The 18,379-nt window shown below is 39.7% G+C and overlaps 1 protein-coding gene across 3 annotated transcripts in view; it reads left to right on the plus strand.

Moving 5' to 3' along the window:
- LOC311056551 (histone acetyltransferase KAT5) overlaps window positions 1-4,157 on the plus strand; it is a 43,202-nt gene extending 39,045 nt beyond the window's left edge. For all 3 annotated transcript variants that reach the window (XM_084073257.1, XM_084073258.1, XM_084073259.1), the window contains 3 exons: window positions 1,056-1,215; window positions 1,625-1,706; window positions 2,854-4,157. In XM_084073257.1, coding sequence (XP_083929383.1) covers window positions 1,056-1,215; window positions 1,625-1,706; window positions 2,854-2,988 — 377 coding nt within the window. In that variant the 3' untranslated portion in view covers window positions 2,989-4,157. The remainder of the gene's footprint in view (window positions 1-1,055; window positions 1,216-1,624; window positions 1,707-2,853) is intronic.
- Window positions 4,158-18,379: the final 14,222 nt, after the last annotated feature.

The following is an 18,379-nucleotide window of genomic DNA, read 5'->3' on the forward strand; positions in this document are numbered from 1 at the left end:
CTTTAAATAATTATGAGTCGTTTTATCCAAATATGAATAATAATAATAGGCTTAAATGTGTTTTTTTTTGCATGTGAGAGTGTTGTTTATGACCCGCAACCCGCATAATTGCCTCTGAAATCTTGACTGTCCGCCCGCGCACACTACTGTGGGTCGATCATCAGGTTATGAGCTGTAGTGTATTAACCCATTGAGACCTGAAGCCGATTCTACATGTCTCCTAAATCTCAACAGTTTTCTGAAAAACGTTTGTTTCTATATCAGTGGTGCTCAATCTTTTTCATGTCAAGGACCCCCGAAATGTGTATGTATTTGGTCGCGGACCCCCATCAAAATATTTTGTTCCAGGGACCCCCAGAAGCAAAGATTTGAGTTAAAAATGTTCGCTTTAAAAAAAGATTTGCACAAATTTTCTCGATTTTTGAATAGCCCAAAGTGTAAAATAATGCTTTTTTAGCTCAAATCTAAAAATGACACAGTTCCAGGTCTTAATGGGTTAACTGTGTACCAGGTTCTTCATGTTATAATGTGTTGATCATCAGGTTATGAGCTGTAGTGTTATAACAGGGTTCTTCATGTTATAATGTGTTGATCATCAGGTTATGAGCTGTAGTGTTATAACAGGGTTCTTCATGTTATAATGTGTTGATCATCAGGTTATGAGCTGTAGTGTTATAACAGGGTTCATCATGTTATAATGTGTTGATCATAAGGTTATGAGCTGTAGTGTTATAACAGGGTTCTTCATGTTATAATGTGTTGATCATCAGGTTATGAGCTGTAGTGTTATAACAGGGTTCTTCATGTTATAATGTGTTGATCATCAGGTTATGAGCTGTAGTGTTATAACAGGGTTCTTCATGTTATAATGTGTTGATCATCAGGCTATGAGCTGTAGTGTTATAACAGGGTTCTTCATGTTATAATGTGTTGATCATCAGGTTATGAGCTGTAGTGTTATAACAGGGTTCATCATGTTATAATGTGTTGATCATCAGGTTATGAGCTGTAGTGTTATAACAGGGTTCATCATGTTATAATGTGTTGATCATCAGGTTATGAGCTGTCTAAGGTAGAAGGGAAGACGGGAACGCCAGAGAAGCCTCTGTCAGACCTGGGTCTGCTGTCCTACCGGTCCTACTGGTCCCAGACCATCCTGGAGATCCTCATGGACCTGAAACCAGACAACGGAGAGAGACCGCAGATAACCATCAAGTATGCACACACACGCACGCACGCGCGCGCGCACGCACGCACGCACGCACGCACGCACGCACGCACGCACGCACGCACGCACGCACACACACACACACACACACACACACACACACAGACACACAGACAGACAGACACAGAGAGAGACTTTAGTATGCAGTGTTTTGATTGGCTCTGTGCATTAGCTGTAGTCCCAGGTTTCCTGTTCCGTTCATTTTCAGAAGCACATTAAAACCAGACACATGCATAAGGTGTCATTCCTCTTATTACTTAAATTAAAGCATCAGTTGGGTTCAACAATGAACGCTGAGGTTAATGGAACTAATTGATTTAAAATATATATAATCCATAATCAGTCATGTTTTCTTGTGTCATCAGTGAAGTCAGTCATGTTTTCTTGTGTCATCAGTGAAATCAGTGAAATCACCAGTGTAAAGAAAGAGGACGTCATTTCTACTCTTCAGTACCTGAACCTAATCAACTACTACAAGGTGAGATGTGATGTCACAATTATCATCGTTGAAACATTTTCATACATTTTCAAATATTTAAAAAAAAGTAGAAATAGCTGATCTACAAGCTTACGATGCGGCCTTGTACTGTATCTGGACAATTAGACCACAATGGCATTTTGAAACCTCAACCGAGTGAAAGAGTGGAAATGTTTGAAAATGCTCTGCCTCGCCTCTCTGCCATCACTGTTGTGTCTCTGTGTAAACGCAGAATAAAAAGTGAGAACGCAACGTGACACTGTGTGGTTTTCTGCTCTGATCGTTGCCTTGTGAACGTGACCTTAATTCTAAAAGAGTCAAACCTAATGATTGTGTCTCTGCTCGTAGGGTCAGTATATCTAATAACGTAATCCAGAATACCCTGCTCATAGGGTCAGTATCTCTTAATGTAATAGAGTACAGAAGTCCTGATGTCACTCGTCCCTGGGTCGTAAAGTCATGTTTCTATGGAGAATAACATTGAGTCATCATAGAATCGTCTCATATAAGAATTGTGGTCCAAAAATAAACAAACTGTCTCTGTGATATTGTCAGAGAGGCTCTGTATCATTTATATTATATATATAGAGATATTGTCAGGGAGGAGGTTCTGTATCGTTTATGATAGTCAGTCACTTATATTTGATACACTCTGTTTCTGGAGAAAATGTAACTAATTTGGTGGAAGTAACATATCGTTTTCTCACAGTCAGTTGATGCTTCATATCCATAAGAGTCAAACCGCCGGAGTCATTTGTTTATTTTTGGAACACAGTTCTTATTTGACGCGATATTAAACATGTCTATGGGGATTCAGAACGGGGGGGGGAAAAACACAAAGCAGGGAGGATGTGTAAATTACGTCAGACTTCTTTGCTCTGTTTTTGTCTCATAGGGTCAGTATATCATAATGTAATAACATGTTTTTGTCTCATAGGGTCAGTATATCATAATGTAATAACATGTTTTTGTCTCATAGGGTCAGTATATCATAATGTAATAACATGTTTTTGTCTCATAGGGTCAGTATATCATAATGTAATAACATGTTTTTGTCTCATAGGGTCAGTATATCATAATGTAATAACATGTTTTTGTCTCATAGGGTCAGTATATCATAATGTAATAACATGTTTTCGTCTTGTAGGGTCAGTATATCCTGACCCTGTCGGAGGACATCGTGGACGGACACGAGCGAGCCATGCAGAAGAGACACCTACGCATCGACCCCAAATGTCTTCACTTCACCCCCAAGGACTGGAGCAAGAGGGGCAAATGGTAGACACAGCACCCCCTACTGACAGCAGACTGAACTGAAGTGAACACAGTACACACAATCCCCTTTAAAAAAAAAAAAATTAGATCTACAAACCCACACCGTCATGTTGAAGAGTCTATAGGCTTGATTTGTACTTTAGCTGCACGGCCGGGGTGTCGCGCACTGAAAATAGCAGATCTACAAGCTCACAACGCGGCGTAGCCACGCCGCGTTGTGAGCTTGTAGATCTGCTATTTTCAGTGCGCGACACTTATACCTGCAATTTAAGTATGAAATGAGGCTTTTGCTGAAATGAAGCGTAGTTGTCCTTTTACATGTTTGCTTTATTGTGAAGAGAAAAAAAGAAAAAAACACAAAAAATGAAGTTGAAAAAAGAGACATTCTGTTTTTTCTGGTTTCAGTTGAAATGTCCCTTTATTTCTTTTTTTAAAATAACAAATAATGTATAAAAAGAGGAGAAGTTAAAGAAATGCCATGTGGCCACAACGTGATCTTTAACCATATGAAGGTCACTGTGGGATACAAACTGTATGTATGTCTAAAAACCTTCTCTTTTCAGGACGTATATATATATATATAAATTCATTATTATTTTGTCACAATCCTCTTGTACTTTTAACCCATCGAGACCTGAGGCCCCATTAAAAAAGAAAAGCCTTCTAAATCAGTATTTCTGAAATGTTTTCTTATTTAGAAATCATTCAAGATTTTTCAAACACTTTGGAGATTTAAAAAAAAAAAAAAAAAAGGTAGATTAGTGCCACGCTGTGAGCTTGTAGATCTGCTGTTTTTGAATAGCCAAGTCTAAAATGTAAAATGACACGGATGGCCTCCTGGTTTTTAATTGGTTTGGTTTATAAAACACTCTGGGCGACTAAACTAGGGAACATTAAAGGAGAATGCCGGTCATTTTAGGTTGTATGTTTGATGTGTCTCTAATCACTCACCAACATACAAAGGAACATACAAATGGGAGACGTAAGAGTGAAACTCGTCTATATTAACCGATGCAATGTTAGTTTTTTTCCTACTACTCCTCATGGTGGAGTCTCATGATACTCAAACATGCGCTGAATGACCCGTAAGAGCTACCGTTTGTGTAGAACGACATGACGTTGGTTGCTTGTTTCTCTCCCAAAATCTGGCACACGCCAGGTTCAAAAACAGACTTAGCATCTGTTAATATAGGCGATTTTCACTCTTACACACGTCTCCCATTATGCCGCTGTAAGGGGTCTGCAGAATGGACGACAGGGGCAGATCTGGAAATATTCTACGTTCCTTTGTATGTTGGTGAGTGATTAGCGACGCATCAAACATACAACCTAAAATGACCGGCATGCTCCTTTAAAGGGCAAAAAACAAACAAATCTGCATTCATTGAGTTGGAGCCTGACTTGTCTTTGAGGTTTGGAAATGCTGCAAAGTATATTTTGTCCAAATGTATTTTCTACTTTAATAATACATCTGTAGAGCATTGGTTCTCAAAGTGGGGTCCGGGGACCCCCAGGGGTCCTTGAGGGAGTTCCAGGGGGTCCCCAGCTAAATGATAGATTAGGCACCAAATGGACCCTTATGGGTCTGTAACTCTGAGAGTGTACAAATGGAACCAAATGGACCCTAACGGGTCCATTTGGTTCCATTTGTACACTCTCAGAGTTAAATGAACATAGATTTTACGATATAAATTGGGGTCCAAGAGATAGAAATGCCATTAAATGGGGCTCTGTAGCTCTAATGCATGTCAAACTGGGGGGTCCTCGAAATTAAAATGGTTGAGAATCACTGCTAGAGCCGTAAAAAAATCTTCTCTTATGGGGGGTCCCTGGCATATCTTTTCAAATGGGGGTCCACGGGCTAATAAGTGTCAATCCGGGGGTCCTTCACTTGAAAAAGTTTGAGAACCACTGCTGTAGAGGATGATGACATGCCGTGTTCTTTAATAATACATCTTTAATAATAATCTGTAGAGGATGATGACATGCCGTGTTCTTATTTGAGTTTTCACCACAAAATGCCAACGTTGACGTCATTATTTTGACATGGTAGTTGTTTCCATGCTCACAGGTAGGATGAGGATCATTAATGTTTCCCTTCGGCTCATCCATCTGATTCAGATATATTTATTTACCCGTATTTGTTTTGGTTTACTTTGAATCATATAATAAAATCTGACTGTACAAAAACCCCACAAATAAGCTCACAGTCCACAGCCATGCGATGTGAGCTTGTAGATCCGTCTATTTTAGCACCTAACCAAGTCTAACCAACCAAGGCATTTTAAGATGTATTTGGCTATTCAAAAATAGCAGATATACAAGCTCATAGTGTGGCACAGAGTGCCGCGCTATGAGCTTGTAGATCTGCTATTTTTGAAAAGAATCGCGAACATTTTGTGCAAATGGTTGAATATGTATTTCTTTTTAAATAGACCTGAGGTTGATTCTACAAAATGATCATCTAAATCCTAACAGTGTTCTGACACACTTTATGTTGTTAAATGATCATCTAAATCCTAACAGTGTTCTGACACACTTTATGTTGTTAAAGGAGAATTCCGGTCATTTTAAGTGTTATGTTTGATGTGTGTCAAATCACTTACCAACGTAGAAATGAAAATCGCGTTACTCCACTGATCCCCCTATCGACCCCCACCGTTGGCATTATAGGAGGATATAGGATAGCCCAAATTCGCCTATTTTAACCAATGCAAAGTCTGTTTTTTTGCTTCTAGTACTCATTGTTGAGTCCCATGATAATGTAACAGGCGCTAAAACTCCCGACAAGCTAACGGCTAATAACAGAACGAGCTAATGCTGGTTGCTGGTTTCTCTCCCGACCTGGCAACCTGGGGCTGCCATGCAGAGAGATAAGCAGCCCCTATATCCTCCTATAATGCCAACGGTGGGGGTCGATAGGGGGATCAGTGGAGTAACGCGATTTTCATTTCTACGTTGGTAAGTGATTTGACACACATCAAACATAACACTTAAAATGACCGGAATTCTCCTTTAAATGATCATCTAAATCCTAACAGTGTTCTGAAACACTTTATGTTGTTAAATGATCATCTAAATCCTAACAGTGTTCTGAAACACTTTATGTTGTTAAATGATCATCTAAATCCTAACAGTGTTCTGAAACACTTTATGTTGTTAAATGATCATCTAAATCCTAACAGTGTTCTGAAACACTTTATGTTGTTAAATGATCATCTAAATCCTAACAGTGTTCTGACACACTTTATGTTGATCATCTAAATCCTAACAGTGTTCTGACACACTTTATGTTGTTAAATGATCATCTAAATCCTAACAGTGTTCTGACACACTTTATGTTGTTAAATGATCATCTAAATCCTAACAGTGATCTGACACACTTTATGTTGTTAAATAATCATCTAAATCCTAACAGTGTTCTGACACACTTTATGTTGTTAAATGATCATCTAAATCCTAACAGTGTTCTGACACACTTTATGTTGATCATCTAAATCCTAACAGTGTTCTGACACACTTTATGTTGTTAAATGATCATCTAAATCCTAACAGTGATCTGAAACACTTTATGTTGTTAAATGATCATCTAAACCCTAACAGTGATCTGACACACTTTATGTTGTTAAATGATCATCTAAACCCTAACAGTGTTCTGACACACTTTATGTTGTTAAATGATCATCTAAACCCTAACAGTGTTCTGACACACTTTATGTTGTTAAATGATCATCTAAACCCTAACAGTGTTCTGAAACACTTTATGTTGTTAAATGATCATCTAAACCCTAACAGTGTTCTGACACACTTTATGTTGTTAAATGATCATCTAAACCCTAACAGTGTTCTGACACACTTTATGTTGTTAAATGATCATCTAAATCCTAACAGTGTTCTGACACACTTTATGTTGTTAAATGATCATCTAAACCCTAACAGTGTTCTGACACACTTTATGTTGTTAAATGATCATCTAAACCCTAACAGTGTTCTGACACACTTTATGTTGTTAAATGATCATCTAAACCCTAACAGTGTTCTGACACACTTTATGTTGTTAAATGATCATCTAAATCCTAACAGTGTTCTGACACACTTTATGTTGTTAAATGATCATCTAAATCCTAACAGTGATCTGACACACTTTATGTTGTTAAATGATCATCTAAATCCTAACAGTGATCTGAAACACTTTATGTTGTTAAATGATCATCTAAATCCTAACAGTGTTCTGACACACTTTATGTTGTTAAATGATCATCTAAATCCTAACAGTGATCTGACACACTTTATGTTGTTAAATGATCATCTAAATCCTAACAGTGATCTGACACACTTTATGTTGTTAAATGATCATCTAAATCCTAACAGTGTTCTGACACACTTTATGTTGTTAAATGATCATCTAAATCCTAACAGTGTTCTGACACACTTTATGTTGTTAAATGATCATCTAAATCCTAACAGTGTTCTGACACACTTTATGTTGTTAAATGATCATCTAAATCCTAACAGTGTTCTGACACACTTTATGTTGTTAAATGATCATCTAAACCCTAACAGTGTTCTGACACACTTTATGTTGTTAAATGATCATCTAAACCCTAACAGTGTTCTGACACACTTTATGTTGTTAAATGATCATCTAAACCCTAACAGTGTTCTGACACACTTTATGTTGTTAAATGATCATCTAAATCCTAACAGTGTTCTGACACACTTTATGTTGTTAAATGATCATCTAAATCCTAACAGTGTTCTGACACACTTTATGTTGTTAAATGATCATCTAAATCCTAACAGTGTTCTGACACACTTTATGTTGTTAAATGATCATCTAAATCCTAACAGTGATCTGACACACTTTATGTTGTTAAATGATCATCTAAACCCTAACAGTGTTCTGACACACTTTATGTTGTTAAATGATCATCTAAACCCTAACAGTGTTCTGAAACACTTTATGTTGTTAAATGATCATCTAAATCCTAACAGTGTTCTGACACACTTTATGTTGTTAAATGATCATCTAAATCCTAACAGTGATCTGACACACTTTATGTTGTTAAATGATCATCTAAACCCTAACAGTGTTCTGACACACTTTATGTTGTTAAATGATCATCTAAATCCTAACAGTGATCTGAAACACTTTATGTTGTTAAATGATCATCTAAATCCTAACAGTGTTCTGACACACTTTATGTTGTTAAATGATCATCTAAATCCTAACAGTGATCTGACACACTTTATGTTGTTAAATGATCATCTAAACCCTAACAGTGTTCTGAAACACTTTATGTTGTTAAATGATCATCTAAATCCTAACAGTGTTCTGACACACTTTATGTTGTTAAATGATCATCTAAATCCTAACAGTGTTCTGAAACACTTTATGTTGTTAAATGATCATCTAAACCCTAACAGTGTTCTGACACACTTTATGTTGTTAAATGATCATCTAAATCCTAACAGTGTTCTGACACACTTTATGTTGTTAAATGATCATCTAAACCCTAACAGTGTTCTGACACACTTTATGTTGTTAAATGATCATCTAAATCCTAACAGTGTTCTGAAACACTTTATGTTGTTAAATGATCATCTAAATCCTAACAGTGTTCTGACACACTTTATGTTGTTAAATGATCATCTAAATCCTAACAGTGTTCTGACACACTTTATGTTGTTAAATGATCATCTAAATCCTAACAGTGTTCTGACACACTTTATGTTGTTAAATGATCATCTAAACCCTAACAGTGTTCTGACACACTTTATGTTGTTAAATGATCATCTAAATCCTAACAGTGTTCTGACACACTTTATGTTGTTAAATGATCATCTAAATCCTAACAGTGTTCTGACACACTTTATGTTGTTAAATGATCATCTAAATCCTAACAGTGTTCTGACACACTTCATGTTGCTGTAATATCGGTGGTTCTCCAACTTTTTCATGTCAAGGACCCCAAAATGACATCTATCTGGCCCCATTAAGTGGTTAAAATCTAAAGTGACATATTTGTTTCCCGGTCTAAATGGGTTAAAACAAATCTATATATATATATATCATGTGCAAAGGTCTTTAATTTGTGCTCCTACAGTAAAGTACAGTACGGTGATGAGTCATCCTCAGTAAAGTACAGTACGGTGATGAGTCATCCTCAGTAAAGTACAGTACGTTGATGAGTCATCCTCAGTAAAGTACAGTACGGTGATGAGTCATCCTCAGTAAAGTACAGTACGGTGATGAGTCATCCTCAGTAAAGTACAGTACGTTGATGAGTCATCCTCAGTAAAGTACAGTACGGTGATGAGTCATCCTCAGTAAAGTACAGTACGGTGATGAGTCATCCTCAGTAAAGTACAGTACGGTGATGAGTCATCCTCAGTAAAGTACAGTACGGTGATGAGTCATCCTATCTATCCACTCCCAGAATAACTGTCAACCTTTAACAAATGTACATATAGAGACAAACTCTGTGTTTTTTTTTACCATGAATGACTCCATGTTGAACTGTTATTACAATGTAAATGTACAGCCGTCTCATTTATTTTTCTTTGTTTTGTTTAGTGTTTTTTACAGACTGTGAAGTACCGTGGCACAATGTTTAGTGTTTTTTACAGACTGTAAAGTACCGTGGCACAATGTTTAGTGTTTTTTACAGACTGTAAAGAACCGTGGCACAATAATGTGTTTCAGTTGATTTAAAGCGATGTTACCAGCCTCTCTGTTGTTGTTCGTCTCCTGTGACGTATTCTTTTTACATTTTCTGTCTGTTTATGTGCTTTCATGTATCTCTTTTTTAGGGATAGTTCACCCTAGCCTGGTAAACCCTCCCTCCGGAAATCTCATTTCCATTTGATTTCAGGAGTGAGTCTGGCCTGAACGTCCATTCTGCAATATTGGCTGTGTACGCCAAACTGACGAGCCTATCAGCGTCGTCGCACATCGTTCTGTGATTGACAGCGACAGTTGGCCAATCAGGTGGCGAGTTCGAGTGAGCCCGAATGAAGCTGAGTGCAGCCTGAGTGCCTCCGACAAAATACGAACGGCAGCCATTGTTGTCCGAGTGCCTTCACTTCTTACTTTCGTTTTTAAAACGCTCTCAAACTTCTTTTTTGAGGCACGGAATTTACTATTAAGATATCGTTTGGATAGAATTTAGTTGTTTAACTTCATATATGTGGTCAATTAATCATGATGACAGAGCCTATTTAAAAATATACATTTAGAGAACCGGCAGGGGTGGGCAGTGACACGCATGTATCCCAATAAGGCAACCTATTTTGGGCATGGCCGTCTCAAAAGTCCCGTTGCGTCACATAGTCTGGAGGTGGTAAAAATGAACTGCTGATTGGCTGAAGGGGAAAAACGATCATTGGCTGAAGGGGTTGTCAGTCAACGGTATTACTCCCGCCCAACTCCAGCCCACAGCCAATATTGCAGAATGGGCGATCAGGCCAGACTCCAGAAATCAAATGGAAATGAGATTTCTGGAGGGAGGGTTTACCAAAGGGAACTATCCCTTTAAACACATCGGGTGCCGAACACGGTCTGAACCGTGTTTTCAGTCTTTTTTTTTCTTTTCGTTTTTCTCCACACGGGAGGGGCTGGAGCAGCCCTGGGATCACCCACAGTGAATCTGAGAAGGAAAGGACAGATGGATCACCGTGTCAAAAAACATGGCTCCCATCCGCTTCCGTTCTATCTCCTTCTCTAAAACCCCTAGAACTCCCAAACTTTCTACGCTGAGGAAAACGAGTCATTTTGTATGCACGACCACTCCGCCATTGTTACTCGCGTGAGAGATGTTATCGTTCCAGGCGTTAGCCAGGACCATCGGGCAAAATGGAGGCATTGCTTTTTTTTACGTAATCTGTTATTATGAAATGCTGGCACACAATGTGTTAAGAATCGTTTTGACGTGTTTGAGATTTATGAATTTTACACAGACTATGAAGCATAGTCAGGGAAATGACCTGAAATATGAGCTCGGGAAATGTTTAGGAAATAAAGAGATACGACTGATTTACAAGCTCACTGTTCACAGCTCACTGTCAGTGTGACAGGTTTTGAGCTTGTAGATCGGCTATTTTCAGTGTGCCGCTGTGGCCAACCAAAAGTAGATCACATCCTTCACACACAACCAGAAGTAGATCACATCCTTCACACACAACCAGAAGTAGATCACTTCCTTCACACACAACCAGAAGTAGATCACTTCCTTCACACACAACCAGAAGTAGATCACATCCTTCACACACAACCAGAAGTAGATCACTTCCTTCACACACAACCAGAAGTAGATCACTTCCTTCACACACAACTAGAAGTAGATCACATCCTTCACACACAACCAGGAACCCAACCAGCAAAGATTTGAGTTACAAATATATATATACATTCAAAGATTTGCAAACATTTTCACTTATTTTTCAAAAAAAGCAGATCTACATGAGCTTGTATATCTGCTATTTTGAAATAAAAAATGACACCGCTGCGTTCCCCGAGTGAAGGGTGCATCCTCCACACATGATGCAAGTTACTGCCTAACATGTTAAATGAACCTCCTGCATTTAAAGGAGAATTCCGGTCATTTTAAGTGTTATGTTTGATGTGTGTCAAATCACTTACCAACGTAGAAATGAAAATCGCGTTACTCGACAGATCCCCCTGTCAACCCCCACCGTTGGCATGATACTCCTATCGTGGATAGCCCAAATTCGCCTATTTTAACAAATGCAAAGTCTGTTTTTTTGCTTCTAGTACTCATTGTTGAGTCCCATGATAATGTAACGGGCGCTAAAACTCCCGACAAGCTAACGGCTAATAACAGAACGAGCTAATGCTGGTTGCTGGTTTCTCTCCCGACCTGGCAACCTGGGGCTGCCATGCAGAGATAAGCAGCCCCAGCGTTAGCTCGTTCTGTTATTAGCCGTTAGCTTGTCGGGAGTTTTAGCGCCTGTTACGTTATCATGGGACTCCACAATGAGTACTAGGAGAAAAAAACAGACTTTACATTTGTTAAAATAGGCGAATTTGGGCTATCCACGATAGGAGTATCATGGCAACGGTGGGGGTTGACAGGGGGATCTGTCGAGTAACGCGATTTTCATTTCTACGTTGGTAAGTGATTTGACACACATCAAACATAACACTTAAAATGACCGGAATTCTCCTTTAATGTGCTTCCTTTTCCTCCCAAAGCTTTACAATGTTGTTCCACATCCTGACAGCAGAGGGCAGCACCATGCAGTCAGGAGCAGTTAGAGTTAGAGGACACTTCAGCATGCAGCCAGGAGGAGCATCATGGGGATCGAACCGGGACCCTTCCTGAGCCCCCCCCCCCCCCCCCCCCCATGATGTGCATGTCACTGTAAAACATGCACAGCAATGAATAAAGTGCTGCGTCAACCATGGAGCTGAAAGCGTTGAACCAAAGGTAAAGCATCAAATGTTCATAATAAGAATGAAACACAGCTCATAGCCACCATGCAGAAATGTATTTCAATAGAATAGAATAGAATGAGCCTATGTTCCTGTTTGTTCTACATTTGGATGGATGCCAATAGTGATAGTTTTATGACAGACCTATAAATGTCCATTCACAGTTTATCACGTTCAGCCCAGAACTATGTGTATTCTCTGCTCCTTGATCACTGCATAGTCTCTGTTCTGACAGCTAGTTAAAGCTGCCTAGTCTCTGTTCTGACAGCTAGTTAAAGCTGCCTAGTCTCTGTTCTGACAGCTAGTTAAAGCTGCCTAGTCTCTGTTCTGACAGCTAGTTAAAGCTGCCTAGTCTCTGTTCTGACAGCTAGTTAAAGCTGCCTAGTCTCTGTTCTGACAGCTAGTTAAAGCTGCCTAGTCTCTGTTCTGACAGCTAGTTAAAGCTGCTTAAAGTCATATCTGTGTTGTTGAAATGAGTGTCTAATAGATGTACAGTATATACAGTAACAGAGGTCTAATAGCTGTACAGTATATTCTGATACAGTTGAAAATTGTGAGGGAGCACACCAGTCGCACAGCGCACGGTTATTGCGCGGATTGAGGCCGTTTTTGGGCGTTTTTTAGTTACTTTATTTCAGTTTTAGGGTTAGGCTTATGTTATTTAATTCTTACCTTTGCCTGATTTTAGCGATTTTCTTTTTAATCAAAAAAATAATTGTAAACAAATAAAAAAAAATGTTTCCCAAAATAAACTGAGGGGGCACAATTTGAAACTGAGGGTGCCAGGCCCCCTCAGGCCCCCTCAGGCACCCTCAGGCCCCCTCAGGCACCCTCAGGCACCCCCATGGCGCCGGGCCTTGATAGTTAGTAACAGATGTCTCCATGTGTCTCTCCAGCTCTTTAGTAAACAGAACATATATTATAAGTTTGGGATACTAATGTCTTCCAATCAGCAGAGAGAACTCATAGAGGTTACAGGATAAACTAAGTGATAAAACACTAAAAAGGAGAAAAAGAAAAAGTCTCCTCTAGGTCAGGTAGGTTATTGTGGGCCAGCAATGTTCAGAATGCACCAATCAGGATGGAATAGGAAAAATCTTACAGATCCATCTTGATCACATGACTCGATTTGCATGATGTTTAGACAAAATGTGTAGGAGTAATATCAAAACATTTATTTTGCAAAAATTGGCCTCCTGGTGGCGCTATAACAAGGCAATGCGAAAAGGGTGGCATGTGTTCCTCGGCCTAGTTGGGAATGTGCGTGCAAAGTTTCACGGCAATCGGAAGCTGCGTTTACGATTTGTTCAAAACAAGCCACTCCTGCAAACTTTGGATGCCAATCTTAGCCAATCAGGATGTAATATGAACGAATCGGACAGATCCGTTTTGATCACATGACTGTAGAGATAATGTGTACCGATGTGCGTGATGTTTGGACAAAATATGTAGGAGTAATTACTAGAAAATCCGCCTCCTGGTGGCGCTATAAAAGGCTGATGTGAAAAATGCCGGGCAAAGGTTTTTCCTTGGTCGCTAGGGAGAGTGTGCAAAGTTTCACGCCGGATTGGTCCAGTTCTTGGTAAAAACATGAAGAGGCTCTATGCTCAGCAGCCATGTTGGAAAGCCTCCATACTTCCTGCACAGGTGTTACCAATGATACTAATGAAGGCTCTGTTCCATTCTGGTCAAACAGAGTCATTAGTTTGTTTCTTTATCTCAGGTACTTTGTAAATATGTAGATAACTTGTTTGGCCTTCTATTGTTCTCCTTCCCACTTGCCCCCCCCCCACCCCCCCACCCCTCTTCTTCTCCTCTCTCCCCACTCTTCTTTCTATGGAAATGAACGTTGCGATGGGAATGATGTCCACTTCTTTACCTTGTAAACCTGTGATGTGACAATAAACCTGATTCTGATTCTGAGAGTCAGGGACTCACTGGAAACACTCTGCTACACCAGTGGGTCTCAAAGTGTGGTCCAGGGACCCTCATGGTTCCTTGATGGGGTTTCAAATGGCCCCTTAGGGGTGTGTAACTCTGAGAGTGATGTACACATGTGGGTCCATTTGGTTCCATTTGTACACTCTCAGAGTTATGGGGGTCCACTGTGCAACACTAAATGGAACAGAGCCTTAATTAGTATCATTGGTAAAACCTGTGAAGGAAGTGAGCAAGGGGCCCAATTTCTTTCCAATATGGCTGCAGTGCATAGGGCCTATTGGCCTGTTATAGCGCCACCATAAGGCAGACTTTAAAAAAAATGTATTTCTTTCTATGTATTTCATTTCTTCCTCGGCCGAGTGGGAATGTGCAAAATTTCACGGCAATCGCACGTTGTGTTCATGATTTGAGGCATTTTGTTTGGGCCGGCCATAGCTGAATGGTTAGTGAGCCCGCCTAGGGAGCCAGAGGCCCTGGTTGCCCCAGGTTCGATTCCAGGCCAGGTCAGCATATGTGTCGATGAAATGAAATTTGTCCCTGAGCAAGACTCTTAACCCCTAAGTGCTCACAGGTTCTCATTGGAAACAAGACCGCAAGGACTTTCATGAACAACCTGTTAAAAGGAATTATCCTTATCCTTGTTCAAAACGGAGCATGGAAGCCAATCTTAACCAATCAGGATGGAATATGAAAAATCCGAAAGAGCCGTTTGGTTTAATAATAACTATAGAGATTCTGTGTACCGATTTGCGTGATGTTTGGACAAAATCTGTAGGAGTAATGTAAAAAAAATACGTTTTGCAAAAATCTGCCTCCTGGTTGCGCTATAATAGGCCAGTCTTAAATTTGGAGCAGAGGTTCTGCTCTGGCATCCAGGAAGTGTTTGTGCACAGTTTGGCTGTGATCAGAGATTAGCTGTTCACAGACGGACACACACACACACACACACACACACACACACACACACACACACACACACACACACACACACACGGACGGACACGGACGGACACACAGACAGACAGGGTGCACAACATAGTCTCGGCCACGCCTTCGGCCTGGCGGAAACTAAAATAAATAGCAGACAAGGAATTGACAGCTGGTAAATAGGTTCTCTGTTCTGATTGGATGAAAATTGTGACCCACCATAACATGTATTTTGTGTTTATTAAAGAGCCAGAGAGGCGGGGGAATTAAATTGTCCCTTTAGAAATGTGCAGATACTTGAAGATAGATTAGCGTGCAGTGAGAAAACAATGTTGTACAATAAGCAGATCATCAGATTGTGTCAGTTATCACTTCAATAAGGGAAGGCTTTTAGTTTACTAATAAGAAACAATCAGTGGTGATTGAGGTTGGCTTTGAGTATAAGGACCATTTAGCATATTGCAGAATATACAAACAGATGTAACCATATATTTCCATAATAATGTAAGTTTAAAAACAGTGTACATGTAAAGATAAGGGCCAGAGAATATGAGGCCAATACAAAAACATTCTAGGAATGTTTAAATTGTCATAGACATGATGCAAAAAGGTGGAAAACACTCTCAAGTATAAGAAGCAAACAAAACACATCAGGAAGCCTCAGTGAGCGTCTACAGAACACATGAAAGGCTCAGCTCTTCATTTAGACCATTGGGTTCAAAAGTGTCATGGTTATGGATCCATAATGCTTCTCTGTGAAGCAGTTTATTAATTATGTTTATGTTTATTATTAATTATGCCAGTGTTACTGTAACGCCGTTATTTTTGGCAGTAACTACTACTCTAACGCATTATTTTTTTAATCCAGTAACTCAGTTACTGTTACTACATGGTGCGTTACTCCGTTATTTTTTATATAGTATTTATTTATATATACAGCGAGGCGAACTGTGTGTGTGTTTCTGGGAGAGAGAGAGAGAAAGAAAGAGCGTGTCACACTCACACGCTGTTAAGTTACACCTATTTCCTGTTAATAATAAGCAGTGTAAAATGTGCTGCATTGGGAGGTAAAGCTCCTTCCTACCTCCGGGCTATGGTTGATGCTTACACCCCTGCCCGACCACTTCGGTCTGCCACCTCGGGGCGACTGATTGCCTCGTCACTCAAGGGTCCTTCTGGTCGATCGACACGGTCACGACTTTTTTCTGTTCTGGCCCCACAGTGGTGGAATGAACTTCCCACTGAAGTCAGGACAGCAGAGTCACTGATGTCAGGACAGCAGAGTCACTGATGTCAGGACAGCAGAGTCACTGAAGTCAGGACAGCAGAGTCACTGATGTCAGGACAGCAGAGTCACTGAAGTCAGGACAGCAGAGTCACTGATGTCAGGACAGCAGAGTCACTGATGTCAGGACAGCAGAGTCACTGATGTCAGGACAGCAGAGTCACTGATGTCAGGACAGCAGAGACACTGATGTCAGGACAGCAGAGTCACTGCCCATCTTTCACCGCAGGCTGAAAACCCACCTCTTCAGGAAACACTACCCTTCCTCTTTGCCTGGCCTACTTGTTGTTAACTAGTTGTACGAACTCTTGTTCTAGTTTTGTATTGTTTTATTGGATCTTGTTTAGTCGATACACTTATTTGTTTGAGCTCGTGCTCATTTGATTTTGCTATTTTGTCTGTTTAAGAAAGTAGGTAGCTGATATATTGCACTTTTACCTTAGCGTTAGGTATACTCTTGGTTGCTTGTTTTTTGCAGGAAATGCACTTCAGACTTCTGGTGATTAGTAGTTTTCGTTCCCTACCTATGTTGAATACACTTATTGTAAGTCGCTTTGGATAAAAGCGTCTGCTAAATGACTGTAATGTAATGTAATGTAATGTAAATGGGAGACACTTTATTAAGGTATGACCGGAAGAAGAGAGTTGTGTTTGCTGCTGCGTAGTTGTTGCAACATATTATATCTGTTGTCTGCACGACAGTCAGACAGAGACCGCGGTCCGGTTATTTTATATAAAGTTGTGTATTTAACAGTCAAATACAAGTTGTATCATTACAAGTTAGAATATGTCTCAGACACTAGGCTACTACAAGGGCACTTGTGAGTAAAGTTGTCAAGTTGCCCTACAGTTTAACAACAATGCAAGTAGAAGATGAAATATCCAACACAGATGTGTAAATACTCTTTACAGCTATTTGCAACTGTGGCATCCAGGTGAAATATGCATCAACTGCCTATAAGGCTCTGCCACTGTCTAACTATACAGTATAACCTCCTGTGAGTGAGTAGTGGTCTATCATTTATTACCCTAACAGGTCAGCTGAGCCACGTTATGAAAGATTCATCTGAAATGCCTATTTTTTCTGCAGTGCCCTTTGATTAGAAAATGCATTCAAACGCAATTGATCATTGAGAAACTATTACGCACGCAGCAGCATGCGCAAATGGTAATGTAGGTAATTAATGTATTTGTGCAAGATGACCCTGCTACTGTATATAGCATGTGTATATTATGATGGTTCATGTTCAAATAGCTCAATCCAAAATATAATGCTGTAGGCCTTGTTTACGCACCTGCTTGTAATTAATGCTTAAACATAATTATGACCGGTATTTTTATCAGATGTCTGATACATTTGAATCATTCCTGACATTGGGACCAGCAGATTACAATCCTATAGCGACCCCTGGTATAGACCACTTAGCTTAGCAGAGTTCAGTGATGCAAATGCATGTCAAGTTGATCAACAGATTGTATTATTCTCCAATGCAATAACACTAACAGTGACTGAAATGAAGGCTATAAGGGCAATAATGGGAGACCTTTTTCTTAAGTAACTAAAAGGTTACTTTTCACCGCAACGCATTACCTTTTGGTGTAAGTAACTAGTAAAGTAACTGAGTTAGCAGTTACTTTTAAATGAAGTAACTAGTAATGGTAACTAGTAACTGGTTTTCAGTAACTAGCACAACACTGGTCACCACCCTGTGTTGAGGCTGAGATTTTTTCTATTCCCCAGAATGTAAGGGAAGCTGGAGAGCCATGCTTTGTTTATAGTGCCTGGCCATG

The sequence above is a fragment of the Gymnoscopelus microlampas genome (genome assembly GCF_963454915.1).
Source record: "Gymnoscopelus microlampas genome assembly, chromosome: 12".
Taxonomy (NCBI): domain Eukaryota; kingdom Metazoa; phylum Chordata; class Actinopteri; order Myctophiformes; family Myctophidae; genus Gymnoscopelus; species Gymnoscopelus microlampas.